This window comes from Rhipicephalus sanguineus, chromosome 6 (assembly GCF_013339695.2).
Source record: "Rhipicephalus sanguineus isolate Rsan-2018 chromosome 6, BIME_Rsan_1.4, whole genome shotgun sequence".
In the NCBI taxonomy this organism is placed as follows: Eukaryota; Metazoa; Arthropoda; class Arachnida; order Ixodida; family Ixodidae; genus Rhipicephalus; species Rhipicephalus sanguineus.
Genome location: NC_051181.1, coordinates 114,835,429 through 114,852,254, shown reverse-complemented (window position 1 = coordinate 114,852,254; position 16,826 = coordinate 114,835,429). Strand labels below are relative to the sequence as shown.

Here is a 16,826-nt window from a genome sequence, read left to right as displayed (position 1 = left end):
CCCTAGTCACCTAAGAGGGGGGGGTGCGCAAAATCTGCCTCGTACATTGACTTAGTAGGAGGGGGGGCGCTGAGATGAGCCTTCGCCACCCCCGATGGTGAACTCTGCGCACGCCTATGTGCATATACTTCTTGGTAAATCTACCGATGCGGCTATGCACCACAGTGCAGGTATCATCATCACAAACAGCAGCAGCTATCGTTATCATCATCATTATCATGAACATCATTATTATCATCATCGTCATCAAAAGCACCAAGGAGAATAGATCGGAGAAGACGAAGGCTCAAGAAATTCCGTGTTGCTGCCCGAGATCCGTGAAAAGTGCGATGCAGGCTGACACTTCCGCCGCAGCGAAAGGTGTGCCAGCTCCCGACAACATGCTGTACGCTTTCGTCGTAAGCCGCCACGGCCAGCGTACGCCCATCATGTGCTGCAAGATGCTGCCCAAGAACGTTCCCGAAGACCACGGCCAGCTCACCAGGGAGGGCCACGAGCAGACGTTCAAGCTGGGCCTGTTTCTGCGAGTCCGCTACAAGAGATTCCTGGTGGCCGACGAGCCCGACCAGTTGCTGGCCACGCACGTGCGCCTGCAGCGTTGTCGGGAGAGCCTGAGCGAGACCGTACGGGGTCTTAACTTTCCCACGTCGACGCCGCTCGAGCTCGATCCGACGCGCTACGACCTGCTCTTCCAGGCGAGCCTCATCGAGAACATCGACTTGGTGCTGCAGGCGCCCGTCGCGCCTCCCGGTCAGAGTGACTTCCCGTGCATCGGAGATCTGCTCGCTTTCATCGCGGAGAAGACCGGTGCCCCCACGCGCGAGAAGCGGCAGAAGTTTCTCGTCATGGACAGCCTGCTGACGTACGTGGCCGTCGGCAACCCAATCCCCGCATGGGCGCACCCGATCTGGAACGTCTTGATCGCCACAGATCACAGGATGTTCGGATTGGCGCTTACGGGAAACGAGCTCTGGTACGCTCATCAAGGCGCACTGCACAGCTGTTCTTCGAAACGAAACAGCACGCCGTGGTAGCTTTAGGGCTAAGGTGTGGCACTGCTGAGTTCGAGGGCACGGGTTCGATGCCCGCGGCCATCATTACGATAGGGGCGAGGTACATGAGTACCAATGTATTTATATTTGGGGTTACATTAAAGAACCTCAGGTGATGAAAATCAATCCGGAGGTGCCTAGTGCCGCGATCCTCATAATCACGCATACCCTGGTTTTGACTTGTGGCGTGCGTAGGAGGAGACACTGATGGGCCACAGTAAAAAAAAAAAACTTGGAGGACGCCTAAGCTTCTCCTCAGTCCAGAGTAGAATGCGATAGCGTAATCGGACCCTGTTCGCATCTAAAGTGGATGCTTGGGCGTGTTGGTACGACATAGCGGAAAGAAAACAGCGCAATTAGACACAAACAACAGCGATGACTTACAACACAGACACACACAATAAAACTGGTACGAAATCGATGGTTCTCGTTCAAGTGAAGAGTTATATTGGATACATTTTATAACAGAGCATAAGATTACTTAAGATTTTATGTTTGCTTAAGTTTACTTAATTGAGGAAAATTCATTGAATGAGCAGTCAAAGAACGGACGGTTTTCTCGTGAGCAGCTGTGATCATCACGGCACATGGCGGAGCAGATCTCAACCACGAACTTCTTTCCATGGCCTCCGAGATTGGCTGGCGGAGCGCCGTTGCCGATCTCGGAGGCCATGTTCTTTCTATGCAGCCTTTGAGATACGCTGCAGCAGTGTGACGAAATACAGTTAAACCAAGGAATACACTAGGACACAAGAACGCCGACGTGCGAGTGCCATTCACCTATGTCAAGGCTTAGGGTCGCCTCCAATTCCGAAGTTTTGTTTCTCGCTTTAGTGCTGCCGATAAAAAAAAGAAAAGCACGGCTTTTCCAGATCTTTTCTTTTTTTTTTTGCGGCCCTTAAACATCTGCAGGTACGCTGAGAACGTGCTTGGCGAAGTCGTGGAGACGCTCTCCCAGAAGTTCGAGAAAGGAATCGAGCGTCCAGACAGGTTGCACGTCTTCTCAATGTCTGACTCGAGCGTGTACTCGATCCTCAAGCTGCTCGACACGTCGTACGACGACCACCCTTGCTTCTGTGCCAGCGTCATCTTCGAGGTCTTCGAGGACGCCTCGAAAGTAAAGCGCGTCCAGGTTCTTCTCTCCACGAAGACCGACGAGGACCCGCAGTTGGTGGCGACGGATAAACTGAAGAACCCGTGCGAGCTCAAGGAGTTCCTCGACTTTGTTCGCGGCATCCTGAAGTCTTAAGCGGCCACAGTGAGCCACGGTCGCAGCTTATTTTTATTTATATATGCAAAACATGGGAAGGTAGGCTACGTTACAGCCGGCTATCCCATCATCATGATATTATTATTGAAAGAAAAAAAAACACACACACAAAAGCAAGTAAAGCAAGGAGGAATAAACTAATAAGAAAAGAATATAAATAATCAGAAGTGCAATGTACGCATACGATTTCTGGCGTATGGCTGAGAGGGCAGGTGAATCCTACTTCAAGTAGTTCTATCTCACCCCCCCCCCCCACACCGACCCACCCTCTTTATTCAGTTGCCCCCTTCCATTTAAGCAGGGATAAATGAAGTTGTTCGTTAATAAATAAATAATTAAGTTATTATTAATTATTGATTAATTAATTAGTCAATTAATAAATAATTCATTCATTCATTCTGGCGTATAAAGAATACCTCTAAAGGCAGAGTCCAATACACACAGGATGATCACGCATGGTCAAGTTACTGCACTTCGTTTACGATGTAGAACGCCGCTGCAGTAAATCCATGTGTGACGCGGCAGGTAGTTGTGTATAAATATGAAGGGGAAAATGGGGCAAGAAGAGATAGAAAGTTACAGATTTTATTTTTCTATTACAGGTACTATTTTTTAAAATCTTTCCAAATATTCAAAGTAATTATCACAAATTATGGCATGGTCATCACTGCCAAACAAAAGAAAAATTTAGATATTAATAACTTGATAATGTCTCATTTTGTATCTAACCCCGCGTAATAATGAGACAGCTTGCTGTGCAAAATGAGACGCCGTCTTAGGTGAATCGGAAGCCAGTACTTGTATAGTTTAAGTGAAACGGGCATCTTAAGCTCTGACACGATATGTTAACTGTACTGCTATGCCGTTGTGTATGTATGGGAGGGGGGAGGGGGGGGGGATGGGCAGTTTTCTCACGCTGCTTGTGAAGCTTCTTGCACGACCTTTCGCAACTGAGTCGAGTTAAGTTCAATTAAATTCGTTGCTCCACATATCTTGGTCGTGTTTACCATAGGCACAAAGAGAGCTGAGAAGCAGCGCGGACTGAATGAAGATTTCGCGATAAGATTTCCGGCTCTTTTTCCATGTATTCCTCCTGCCAGACAAGCGTGTCCATTCCTCTTTTACGTGATCGGATCAGCGCATATAAAAAGGCAAAAAAATTATTCTAGGAACACGTGCACTAATTACGCCCGCCGATTGAAACCTTCAGCAACATCGAATTATCGTGTTCGTTTTCTCCCATTTAACTTCTTTTTCTTTTTTTTTAGAGAAAGATAAAAGCGACGGACGATATACTCATCGCGAATTCAGTCCAGTAAACAAAGGTATTATTTCTGCGGGCTTTTCCTGGGGTGCTGCCGTCCTTCAAACGAAACAGTGTGCGCAATTTGCGACCTTTTCGGTCACTATGACGTTCACGTGGAATCAATAATTTTTCTTTCCGCTGCATAGTCATTCCACTAATCATGACGATTTTTTTTTGTTTTACTTCATCTCGAGCTGACGAACCTACGCAGGAACGCCTACGCCCTGTGCTTGAGCGCGTAGGAAAGCTGGATCCCTATATCGTCGGCGTTTGTTAGCGACTAACGGAGGAACCAGGCACGCAGGCAAGTGAGGGGCCAGCCCCCCCCCCCCCCCCCCTTGAAATTCATCCAGCCTTCTACATTCCCGGGCAACGTATGCCCACGGTTGTAACGTGCACACAGTAGAGCTGTGCGAATAGCAAAATTTTGGGTGCGAAGCGAATTCGAATAATTTCGAATAATTTTCGAATATTTCTCAAACATTTTTTGAATAATTCGAAGTGAAATTACAGAAAAACTTGCAGAGAATCCCTAAGTATGTTCTTCTGAGATCGCAGCATGAAAGTGTTTCTTTTCACTAGGTTGATGAAGCGCTGGTGGGGTCATATTTCATAGTTGTCTTTCTTACCAAGAGTGAGGCAATGTAGAGGCCGAATTGTATTTATGTACATGATTTGGTGCAACCAAAGTGTTGTCGACAACACTTTACACGTGATAGGCAGAGATGCCATTTCCTCAGCCTCTCCTCCTCTTTCAACTGCTGTGGAAGGCCAACTGATGTGGCGGACAAGGGTGTGCTCCCTTCAAGCTTCGGCGTCCGATTTTTCGGACTTCCTGCCCAAATTTCAGGTCCAAAACAGCATTAATTGAGCCCCCAACTCTGCCACATCTTTCATCTGCATGTTGGAAGCAGCGTTTTCTTGAGTTAATACATTTGCGACCGTAGCGGAGCTTGAAAGGCAGCTTTGCCGCAGTACGGGGGTGTAATGAGGTGAAGCATATTGAAAATCTAGGGACCACTTCCAATCAGACGTTGACTGTCTCTTGCCAAAGTTCGACCGTAACGGAGCTTGAAAGGCAGCTTTGCCGCAATACGCGGGTGTGAGGAGGTGAAGCATATTAAAAATCTAGGAACCACTTCCAATTAGACGTTGACCGTCTCTTGCCAAAGTTCGACCGTAACGGAGCTTGAAAGGCAGCTTTGCCGCAATACTGGAATGTGATGAGGTGAAGCATATTAAAAAATCTAGGGACCATTTTCAATTGGACTTTGTCTTTTGGCTAAGTTCGACCATAACGGAGCTTGAAAGGCAGCTTTGCCGCAATACGATAGTGTAATGAGGTGAAGAATATTAAAAATCTGAAGGGGTCACTTTCAACCGGACGTTGACTGCATTTGTCTTTGGGAAGTTCGAATAGTTCGAATAGTAAAGGTTCAGTGCGAATCGAATCGAATAGCAAACACTATTCGAAAAATATTCGAAATTTCGAATATTCGCACATCCCTAGCACACAGGTGCTCGAGAGGAACGCCGATGATGATAGTGTTTTCAGATGAGGAAATAACGTTTATTGAGGCGAAAGCCTTAAAGGGACCGACAACCAATTTTTATGGTGCCCATTTTTTTTAGTGCAACGGAAAGCTTACCGGTGAGCAGGGGCGTAGCCAGAAATCTTTTTCGGGTGGGGGTAGGGGTGGAGGTTTCAACCATACTTTATGTATGTTCGTAAAGGTTCATGATGAGGTCCTGGGTCCGATCCCCAGTTCCGTCGGGCACACACCGTTTCTTCCTATAGGAAGAGAGGTGCCGCAGCCTGTCGCTCGGTGTTGTGGGTACTCGTATATTTAGAAAGTGGCGTCTCCTTTCCGCGTTTTTTTTTTCACGCTACTTCTCTGTACGACGCTGCGCCGTGCTCCGTTATGGGTTGCAGAGATAAGCGCCATTCTTATCCTCAAACCCACACCACCGAGCGCCAGGTCCTGGTACCTTTCTCTCCTCACTAGAGAAACAGGTGAATGCCTGGCTACACTATACTTGTCGAACGCAGTGCGCGTCGCCGGAAGTTTTCTAATTACACCCACGCCTTAGACGCGCATGCGCCGTCGATACTGCAAGAACACACTGGCGTCGATGCGTTGAGTGTCAGTGTAATTGCGATCACAATACAAATCACTGTCTGCGTTCCTCTGACGCCCTTCGTCCCGTCTTGTATGATTTGTGCCAGTGTCATTTAATATGACGGGCCAAGAAGCCCAACGAGCTACTTTTTAATTTTTTTAATTTTCCAGAATTAAGTTTCCGTCACCCAGTGGTTCCTTCGCATTTATGCCACAACTCCCCCCCCCCCTCTCACCCTTGACGTCACTTACTTCCGTCACCTGACTTCCAGGCACGATGCTTCCAGGCAATACTAAATTTCCCTTGTGTCACTTCCGGTCCATCACGTGACTTCCTGGTTTCGCTCGTGACTTCCTGGTTTCGCACGTGACTTCCTGGTTTCGCTCAACTACCGGTCGACACCTCAGAGGTTAGAATTTAGCTGACTGAGGCCTTTACTCGAGACGAGTTGAATTCGATAAGAAATTGCCGTCGACATCGTCCACTGGAGAACTTCCCGTTTGGCTTTTTTGTGCGGTCAAAATGTCAAACAGTAGACATCGTCCACGTTATTGTGGACACGTTATTCTGGACATCACTATAAGCCTTTACAAATGGCGGGCGAAAGAGAAAGACCATAGCATAGAATAAACATAGCATAGACATACATAGCATAACAAAGCATAAACATAGCATAAACAAGGGTTAGTAGGGTTCTGTTTTAGCGGCGTAGTAATTTTTGACTTAGTTTACCTCCCACCCAGTTTTTCAGCGTATTGGTTTTATGCCTTCAGGGTTCGGTGGGATTTGGACGTGGGTTCGAATCCGCTTTGCCGCCGGTTACCTACCGGTTTTTCAAAAAGCAACTCCGAGCACTACCGTGGCACTCGGAGTTGTTCAGGACTGAACTTTCTGGGAGAGGACCATGTACTACGCAAATCCCGTCCAACGTAGTGGACTCAGGAGAAGAAGCTTCTCCGCAATAAGAGTCCGTCTGTGGAGAAGCCCGCTTTAGCGGTCTATTTTGCAGGCTTGTGTGCTCGTAGTTTCTTAATGACACGAACACCGAATGACGCTCCCGTTTCTCTACCGAGCACTTCCGGCCGAGCACTTACTTCTGGTTTTCCGAATATTCAGAAAAAGTCTTCTAAATAGTAAAACTGGTACAACATCGACGGTTCTCGTTCAAGTTAAGAGTTATATTGGATGCATATGATATCGGAGCATACGTTAACTTAAAATAAGGTGCAGTTAACTGTCAGAATAATTACTGAACTTTAATTGAATAAATTCATCGAAAGAGTAGGCGGTTTTCTTGTGAGTAGCTGGGATCGTTGCGGCACCTGTCGGAGCAGACCTCAACTACGCGCTACTTTCTACGCGGCCTCTGAGATCCGCTTCGGCATTGCGACGAAACAAAAAGTTAACCAAAGGAATACAACAGAGAACAGGAACGCCGAGGTGCGAGTGCCACTACCAGATACCTAATCCAAGGATTAGGGTCGCCTACATTTTTTTTCATATGTATATGTATACACACAAACGAAAAAAAAGAAAAAAAATTACACCATTTCCCGCTAAAGGGGACCATGAGGCGATGCGAAGCTGGAGCGCTTGTACGATCGCGTTCCGTTGGCGTTCTTTGGGCATGCTACCGACCTCGCGTCGTGGAACGCGAAGAGGAACGCTACGCGCGTCTTGTCTTCCCTCTAGCCTGGCCGTTAATCCTCACAGGGTGAGCGGGGAACGCGGTCGGCAGGCGTGCGAGAGGGGGGCAGCGTAGGAGAGGAAAGAGAAGGGGAGGGGACGCGCATGCGCTGGTGCTCATCGCGGCGTTGCGCAGGAGAGAATTTCGGCATGTCGAGCCCGCGTTTCAGAGGAAGAGTGGAAAGGGGGAGAGGAGAGGGGCAGCGGAGAGGGTGAGGGGAGAGGGAAAGTGGTAATGGGGAGAGGGGAGCGGAAGTGGAGAAGGGGAGGGGAGAGGGTATGCGCATGCGCAGTAAGGGTGGTCACGCCGCACACCACCACCACCACCACCGGATTGAACTCCACCGTAAGATACTTCGCATCTAAAAGCAGCATGTAACAATTTCACATGGTGTCAAGTATCGTCATAACTAAGTGAACTATACAGATCCTGCTTACCGGCGCAGGTCGTGTACGCGCTCAGTGAAACGTGTCGACATGCAGTGGAAAGTAAATGTTTCTACGGGGAAGGCGTAGGGCAAGTCACAAAATGAAGTAACAATGTCACGGTTTCTCTGCAAAGACGAACCTTTCCAGGCCACTTAGATACGCTGTCTGCAAGCTCTCTAAACGCGATATGGATTTTTGTCGGTGCTTTTTCTCGACTTTTAAACTCTCTGCAGCGATTTATTTTGTGACCGTCACCGCTTCATTTTTCAGCCGCTGCATTCGTAGGAAAGAAAAAGAAAGAGAAATAAACGCTTACTTTAAGTACGAGCGGCGACTCGGGCTTACGATTCATCCGCGGCGGGCGTTTGTCATGCGGGAAAAAAAAAAACACAAACGGCGAGCCGAATAAAGTGCCGTCGTTTCCTCTCACATTGTCTCTCTTTTCTTTACCTCAATCGGTCTTCCGGCTCATTTACATATCCCGCGGTTCTTGGGCTGTCTTCCTCTCTCGAATGGGCAGAGCTTGCGATATTATGGGCATTTATCAAAAGTCGGGATGCGAGTTACACAATGGAACCCTTTAGCTTTCACAACAAATACTTCCGACGGGTCACCGGAATAATTTATTAAGCCGGCATATGCGACCCAAACTGTTCTGCACTGCTGTATTGTCGCGGAAGCTGCGCGTGGAATGCGAAAATACGCCTGCGACGTTGCGGAAGTCTGTATCGAGAAAGCGCTTCCACTTTCATTGTTTCGGATGAAAGACTCTGGGCAGCCAAGTATGTCGCATTTGTGAAGGAGCCGAGGTGTTTTATGATACTGTATGGCTTTATGAAAGCGACATTCTTTTCCCAAGACTCTGATGACCATTGATAAAAGAGAGAGAGAGGGAGAGACTTTTTTAAAACGAGTACTGGAGAGATTATAGTCAGATGCCACGTTGAGCCAGCTCCTTCAGATGAGTGTGACGAAGAACGAAGGAACGTACATAGTGCAGAGCAGACAAAGAACACGCGGCAACACTCAACAAACTAGAGTACTTCAATGACACCGTCGTCTCCGAGAAAGAAAGCGCTGTCGTTCCGGGGATGGTGCTGCTCCTTTCCGAATGCCTCACACAGAGGTAACAATATAAAACGACATTACGTGTCCGATGAAGTGACCCAAACTTCGATATCTCAGCTTATCAGTCCGTTACCAAACCCTCAGTCCCTGTGCTGGCCGCGTCGACAGGTGATCACTAGTTGTCGAGATGCCTGTTCTAAACGCGGGGGCGGGACTAAAAGAAAAAAAAAAAGGCAGATCCCACGCAGTGTGGGAATCGATGTAATGCGAAGCAGCCAGCAAAGAGCTGCATACATCGTCTTGTTTGTCATTGAGGCTAATGAAGTCATTCATGTGGTGACATCTAGTTCGCCATATATAGCGAGATTGTCATGCATGCATGCGTGTACAATCTGGTATATGCCATGCTAATGAAACATATATTCTGCTACATATATAGGATGCGTGACCTGCTATTTATGTTCGGCACTCCTGTCATGCCATACCAATTTAGTTATATATCCAGTTAACAAAATGGCCGCGAGTGCACTGTGAGCGTGGCGTCTAAATCATACCTACACGACATGCATGTCATGATTTTCGAGTTACCACCTGTTATTTATGTTCGCCACACAGAGGTCGCGAATTACCAATTTTGGTCTATATCAAGCTAGCGAAACGGCCGCGAGCGCACCATGAGCGTGGCACGTAAGTCACGCTGTACATGACATGCGTGTCATGATTGTCATGTTAATTCCTGTTATTTAGGTTCGTGATAGTCACGTCGCGAGATACCACTTTTGGTGTATATCAAGCTAGTGAATTGGCCGCCCGCGCACCATGAGCGTGGCATGTAAGTCATGCTGTGCATGACATGCGTGTCATGATTTTCATGTTACACCTGTTATTCGTGCTCGTCACACAGTCACGTCGCGCAATACCAATTTTGGTGCATATCAAGCTAGCGAAACGGCCGCGAACGCACCATGAGCGTGGAATGTAAATCATGCTGTACATGACATGCGTGTCATGATTTTCATGTTAACTCCTGTTATTTAGGTTCGTGACACAGTAACGTCGCGAGATACCAATTTTGGTGTATATCAAGCTAGCGAAACGGCCGCCAGCGCACCATGAGCATGGCACGTAAGTCATGCTGTGCATGACATACGTGTCATGATTTTCATGTTACCACCTGTTATTTGTGTTCGTCACACAGTCACGTCGCGCGATACAAATTTTGGTGTATATCAAGCTAGCGAAACGGCCGCCAGCGCATCATGAGCGTGGCACGTAAGTCATGATGTATATGACGTGTGTGCCATGATTTTCATGTTAATCCTGTTATTTATGTTCGTCATACAGTTAGTCGCGAGATACCTTTTTTGGTGTATATCAGGCTAGCGGAACGGCCGCCAGCGCACCATCAGCATGGCACGTAACTCATGCTGTGCATGATGTGCCTGCCATGTTATGCGCGTTAGGACCTGTCACTTATGTTTGTCATACACTCTTGTCACGCCATACCAATTTTGGTATATGGCAAACTAACGAAACGGCCGCAAGAGCACCAAAACAGTGGCATGTAAACCATGCCGTTCATGACATGGATGTCATGATTTTCATGTTATGACCTGTCATATATGTTCGTCATAAAGTCATGTTTCGCCATACCAATTTTGGTGTAAATCCTATTAACGAAACGGCCAGGAGAGCACAAAGTCGTAGGCGGCTAGATAGATAGATAGATAGATAGATAGATAGATAGATAGATAGATAGATAGATAGATAGATAGATAGATAGATAGATAGATAGATAGATAGATAGATAGATAGATAGATAGATAGATAGATAGATAGATAGATAGATAGATAGATAGATAGATAGATAGATAGATAGATAGATAGATAGATAGATAGATAGATAGATAGATAGATAGATACGCTCAAAGTCGCAGAAGTTCGCTAAGAAATGCTTCGCATTTAGAAATGCTATCTGGTTTATACCGAAAATTTAGCAAACCAAGCCCGTGGCAGCTATTATTCGAAACGGTGCGATGCGACAGCCTGAGCGTTCTCATTTGCGGCTGCAGTTGTCGACTAAAACTGAAATCGTGTTACGAGACCGGACTCCTACGCTTCGAAATGCTTCCTACGCAGCGCTCATAATAAGTTGCCCCTTAACCGTCGTCTCCACCGACAGCGTCCTTCATTACCTTGCCCAGTGCTAGCAGCGGCCGCAACTTAGCCTCTGAACTAGGCAAGTGTCTGTTCTTCTTCTAAGTTCTAATAGCTCGGCTGCTATGAAGATAAACGTTTGCCTCCACCCGAGCGCTTTTTTGCGGTCCATGTTTTCAAGCGCTGTCTCAAAGTGGAGGTGTCGTATACATACCAAATAGCTCGCACCCTGATCATTTTGAATATAGGTTTGCGTTGCTGGGTTTATGTGGGAAGCGTACTCGTAGCTAGTCGCGTATGACGTGTGGTTTGGCGTGTGGTTCGGCCTTAAAGAGCTGCGCGTTAAAAAAAAAAAAAAGGCGAAGCTTGCACTAATTCGCATAAGGCTAGAAACAGCGAAGCTAGACGATTCTGAAGTCTAACTTCGTTTCTTCTAGGTTGTTTCTAGGCTTTAGCTAGGTGATGCTAGGTTGTTTCTAGTTATTTGCTAGGTCTTTAGCTAGGTGGTGCTAGGTTGCTTCTAGGTAGCTGCTAGGCTCTTAGCTATGTTCCTTTCTAGATTGATTCTAGGTCGTTGCTGGGCTTTAGCTAATTATTGTTAGGTTATTTCTAGGTTATTGGGTGTTTTCTTAGATTTCAAAATCGTCCAGCTTTAGTGTTTCTAGCATTTTTTAAAATTAAATGTGTTTAAGGAGAGGTTGGTGCCTATACATGGCTCCGGCTACTCCTCTTCCCTTACTTATTAATTAGCGTCACGAACTAACAAATAAAAGTACACTCACTCACGGCAATGTCCATTGAAAAGGAATGTTCACACGTCATGCGTAATGTTCACGTGATGACAACAATGTCCACACACAAGACACAAGACACACAAGAATCGTTTGCACTTTGCCGAAGAGTTCAACCCACAGTGCCACAGTCATTTGTATAGCGCGATCACATCACATAAAAGTCACTGGGCATTGCCCACACTTTAAACACATTTTAAACACAGCTGTCGTGAATCAATTTTGAATCAAATGTGAATCAATATCTTTTTGATACTCCCGACTCTTCTAAAAACTGTACTAGGGCGCGTGCAGCAATGTTTTGAAGAGTTTCAGTGCGCGACTTAGTGCAAGCTTCGCCATTTTTTTCCCTTTTTCTTTCTATTGCTCTCTCTCTCTCTCTCTCTCTCTCTATATATATATATATATATATATATATATATATAATATATATATATATATATATATATATATATATATATATATATATATATATATATATATTATATATATATATATATATATATATATATATATATCGAGAAAAGATGATTCTAGGTCCGGGTAAATATACGCAGTGAAACAGACGCGCGTACGAAGCGATTTATTGACGTTTCGGCCGCGGGTCCGGCCTTCATCAGACAGTCTGATGAAGGCCGGACCCGCGGCCGAAACGTCAATAAATCGCTTCGTACGCGCGTCTGTTTCACTGCGTATATATATATATATATATATATATATATATATATATATATATATATATATATATATATATATATTATATATATATATATATATGGGTCATTCCATGCCAAATCACCCAGCGTTTTTCCGACCATCACAAATATGGCTGAAAAAAATTCCACGCTTTTCTTGAAGTTCAAAACTCGTTCTGTTCGTTTATTTCTGTTGCCAAAAATTTTCCCGCCTGTTTTTGAGAGTCTGTAGTTTTGCGCCGACTGAGCTAAAGGGCATCAAACAACAATTTTTTTCAAAGGGTGTTTATAGGATGCACTCAATAAAATGGTATTTCCGGCAAGCTAATGAAGTGATGTAACTGTAAAAATAATGACTTGTTTATGTATATCGATTCTTCGAGGGCTTTTCGCACGAGCAAAATTGAATAAAGTTGCAAAGTTTGATATTTTGTTCCAGGAACAAGGCAACCTCAAAGGGTAGAAATTAATTATATACTGGAAACCTAATCGACATACTACAAAAGAAAAATAATTTAGTCGCTGAAGGTGTAGCAAATCGTCTGAAAAAAAATTGCGAATTTCACTTTTTTTGTGAAAAGCTCTGTATTCATCGTCAAAAAACTTGCCTTGGTGGTCGGACTAAAAATATGCACGATACTTCATTTGAAAGATCTATGTATTAGCTAAACATAGACAAAGTTACAAAAGGGTATTGTTTTTTTAACTTGAGAAATATTTTTTTGAAATTTTGTATCTCCACCAGCTTTTCGCCGACAACTCAAGCGGCATGAAGCACTCGCAAAGGCAATCTTCAGCCCATGCCCACTGACCTGGGATGCAGACGTCAAGCATGGTGCTGTCTATAAAGCAACCCCATTTCCTTTTCCATTACTTTATAGACAGCACCATGTTTGACGTCTGCATCCCAGGTCAGTGGGCATGGGCTGAAGATTGCCTTTGCGAGTGCTTCATGCCGCTTGAGTTATGTCGGCGAAAAGCTGGTGGAGATACAAAATTTCAAAAAAATATTTCTCAAGTTAAAAAAATAATACCCTTTTGTAACTATGTCTATGTTTAGCTAATACATAGAGCTTTCAAATGAAGTATCGTGCATATTTTTAGTCCGACCACCAAGGCAAGTTTTTTGACGATGAATACAGAGCTTTTCACAAAAAAAGTGAAATTCGCAATTTTTTTTCAGACGATTTGCTACACCTTCATCGACTAAATTATTTTTCTTTTGTAGTATGTCGATTAGGCTTCCAGTATATAATTAATTTCTACCCTTTGAGGTTGCCTTGTTCCTGGAAAAAAAAATCAAACTTTGCAACTTTATTCGATTTTGCTCGTGCGAAAAGCCCTCGAAGAATCGATATACATAAACAAGTCATTATTTTTACAGTTACATCACTTCATTAGCTTGCCGGAAATACCATTTTATTGAGTGCATCCTATAAACACCCTTTGAAAAAAATTGTTGTTTGATGCCCTTTAGCTCAGTCGGCGCAAAACTACAGACTCTCTCTCACAAACAGGCGGGAAAATTTTTGGCAACAGAAATAAACGAGCAGAACGAGTTTTGAACTTCAAGAAAAGCGTGGAAATTTTTTCAGCCATATTTGTGATGGTCGGAAAAACGCTGGGTGATTTGGCATGGAATGACCCATATATATATATATATATATATATATATATATATATATATATATATATATATATATATATATATATATATATATATATATATATATATATATATATATATATATATATATATATATATATATATATATATACACTCTTTCGCTTTATTTCTATCTATATCTCTTTCTTTCTTTCTTTCTCTCTCTCACGTGTTTCACGTGCTCCACTTCGCCGAGCAGAGTTTTCGTTTAACGCTCGCACCTGCTCTACTCGGTAGTGGGTCCTGCCCAATTCCTGTGGCGCATGCCCACCTGAGGAGTTTTGCACGACGGAGCTCAAGTTACTGATAGCTTAAACAGATTCACTGTAAAGAAAATGAAGAGAGCGCATGTCAGTTCATGATGATATTTCATCATCATTTATTAACCCTTAAGGACCCTAAACAGGGCATTACATAAGGGGGAGGGTTACAGGGTTGAAATGAGGCATGGTTCAGCAAATGCTTAGATCAAAAACCGAACAGCGTTACAGAAAGTACAAAGCACGCAAGAGAAAATATTTCACGAGCAATTTTTGCTGAAAAGAGGCGTACAACACAATGATGGGAGGGAGCTAAAATTAAAATTAACAAAAACACAATAGACGAAGAGAAGTTAAAACAAACTGGACTTCATGACACAAGTCATAGTGGGCACAGAACATATTAAGTACAATATTTTTTTGTGCACATTGTATACACCAAAGCTTTTACGGCCGGCGTAAACCGCTTTGCTGTTAAAATACTTAAGCTTCGAACGGACTCCAGCTAGTGTGACTTCGTGAAGGGCCGGCGCACCGCGTCTCTATGGACGGATCTTAAGTTTCTCTTCGAGTTGTAACCGACTTAGAGGTGCCTGCGCTGACCATCCACTACGGCACGCCGGTTCAAGCTCTCCCATCGATGCATGGCTCTCGTCGAAGATGCCGCCCTGCGTGCGGTGCCGCTTCCCTCCCTACGAGAGCTGCCATAACTCTGACCAGTAACTCTGGCCTGCCTATAATCTAATTATGCGAGACTGGCGAGCCTGGGATCACAGGGCTCGATAGGATTGCATGTATTCCTAGGCACGCTTCGTCTGGCCAGCCAACCTCCCTTTCGATGTAGTTGCGCTCGTGGGTGGATGAGTATGAGAGAGGGAGGAAGAGAGGGAGGGAAGGAGGGGGAAGAGAAAGAGTAATGATGCAAAGCGTCTGGGACGTGGCCGCCGTTGCCAGAAGTTTTGAGGCCGAGTTGGTTCGATGACGTTGTTGTTCGCGAAGAAACACGCTGGCGATCACGAAAGGAAAACAAGGAAGAAGCGGCGTATGGGCGGCGTATATCGCGTGGGATGAACGAGGTTTGGTCAGAGAGTGCTGGTATTTCTGGAAGAGTCGCGAGCCTTCACGTGGTATGCGGCAAAACACCGCGTTTTCCTAACGCGGGTTTACTAATATATATTTTTTTCGTAGCTGGTACGACGTTGCAGGCTTTTGTTTTCTAGAGTGTATATTCGAGTGCTGAAACACATCCTTCGTGGCTTTCTCGCGGTGGTTTCTTTTTCTCGATTTATCAAGCGCGTGAACCGCCAAAGCACCCGCTTCGAGAACTCTTTTTTGTTATCTTATCCGCGCCGCTGGTAGCATAAACGCATCCATGTTGAGAAAGGCTAGGACACGTGGCAATGTTTGAAACTCTGAGTGCGTAAATCGCAACAAGCTACCTTCTCCGCATCGTATAGGAAGCTACATCGTCTTTCTTTTTTCTCTATCTCACTATCCTCTAGACATTCAAGTAGTTTAGGACCAGTGAAAACCAAGTCGCGTGTTGCTGCTTCACGACAACTCTTAAGAGACGTGAAATAACGTTCAAGATGGGCTCCAGTGAAGAGACGTCGCATGTTCGAGCGGCTTGACTAGTTTCCATGGTTGTGAAAGAAAGCTAAGCCTCAGGTGTTAACTTTGAAGGCAAACAAACAAACAAACAAACAAACAAACAAACAAACAAACAAACAAACAAACAAACAAGCAAGCAAGCAAGCAAGCAAGCAAGCAAGCAAACAAACAAGCAAACAAACAAACAAACAAACAAACAAACAAACAACAGACAGACAGACAGACAGACAGACAGACAGACAGACAGACAGACAGACAGACAGACAGACAGACAGACAGACAGACAGACAAAAATATCTCGCAGCTCATGACACTGCAATGCAGGTAGTAGGGACGTTCAGTCATTACCATTCTATAAAATGCGCGTAACGGAAGTGCAGTATGATGAATAAGGGGTGAAATTAACCGCGATCACATGAAATATGCAAGACGTCGGCGCAACTTACAACAACTCACTTGTTCTTGTTTGGAAAATAAGTTAGTGTGCGGATAGACCAGTCATATTGGAACGGTGGCGACATACAAGGGGTGCTCTAGTTGTTCGAAAGCCGCGACAAAATGTGCAAGCGCCCGTTGCACACTTTACCGTCGAAACGTCGCGATACACATTGGCTACAGACGTGCTGACGGAGTGGACTATTGAGATGACAGTGCGCGCGGAGGCTGTGCTATGGCAAATTAGTGTACTTGTAATGTCGCTTCTTCGGTTCTGCT

At 45.0% G+C, this 16,826-nt stretch overlaps 1 protein-coding gene across 1 annotated transcript; it reads left to right on the top strand.

Moving 5' to 3' along the window:
* The first annotated feature begins 329 nt into the window (after positions 1 to 329).
* LOC119397476 (testicular acid phosphatase homolog) lies at positions 330 to 2,301 on the top strand. Its single transcript, XM_037664902.1, has 2 exons — positions 330 to 973; positions 1,965 to 2,301. The coding sequence occupies exons 1-2, from the start codon at positions 330 to 332 to the stop codon at positions 2,299 to 2,301; spliced, it is 981 nt and encodes a 326-aa protein (XP_037520830.1).
* The last annotated feature ends 14,525 nt before the right edge of the window (positions 2,302 to 16,826 follow it).

What these genes read in the sequence shown, in the direction of transcription:
- LOC119397476 (XM_037664902.1), top strand. Translation starts at nt 330, where the DNA reads ATGCAGGCTGACACTTCCGCCGCAGCGAAAGGTGTGCCAGCTCCCGAC. An exon ending in CTTACGGGAAACGAGCTCTG is followed by an intron (nt 974 to 1,964) that starts GTACGCTCATCA and finishes AAACATCTGCAG; the next exon opens with GTACGCTGAGAACGTGCTTG.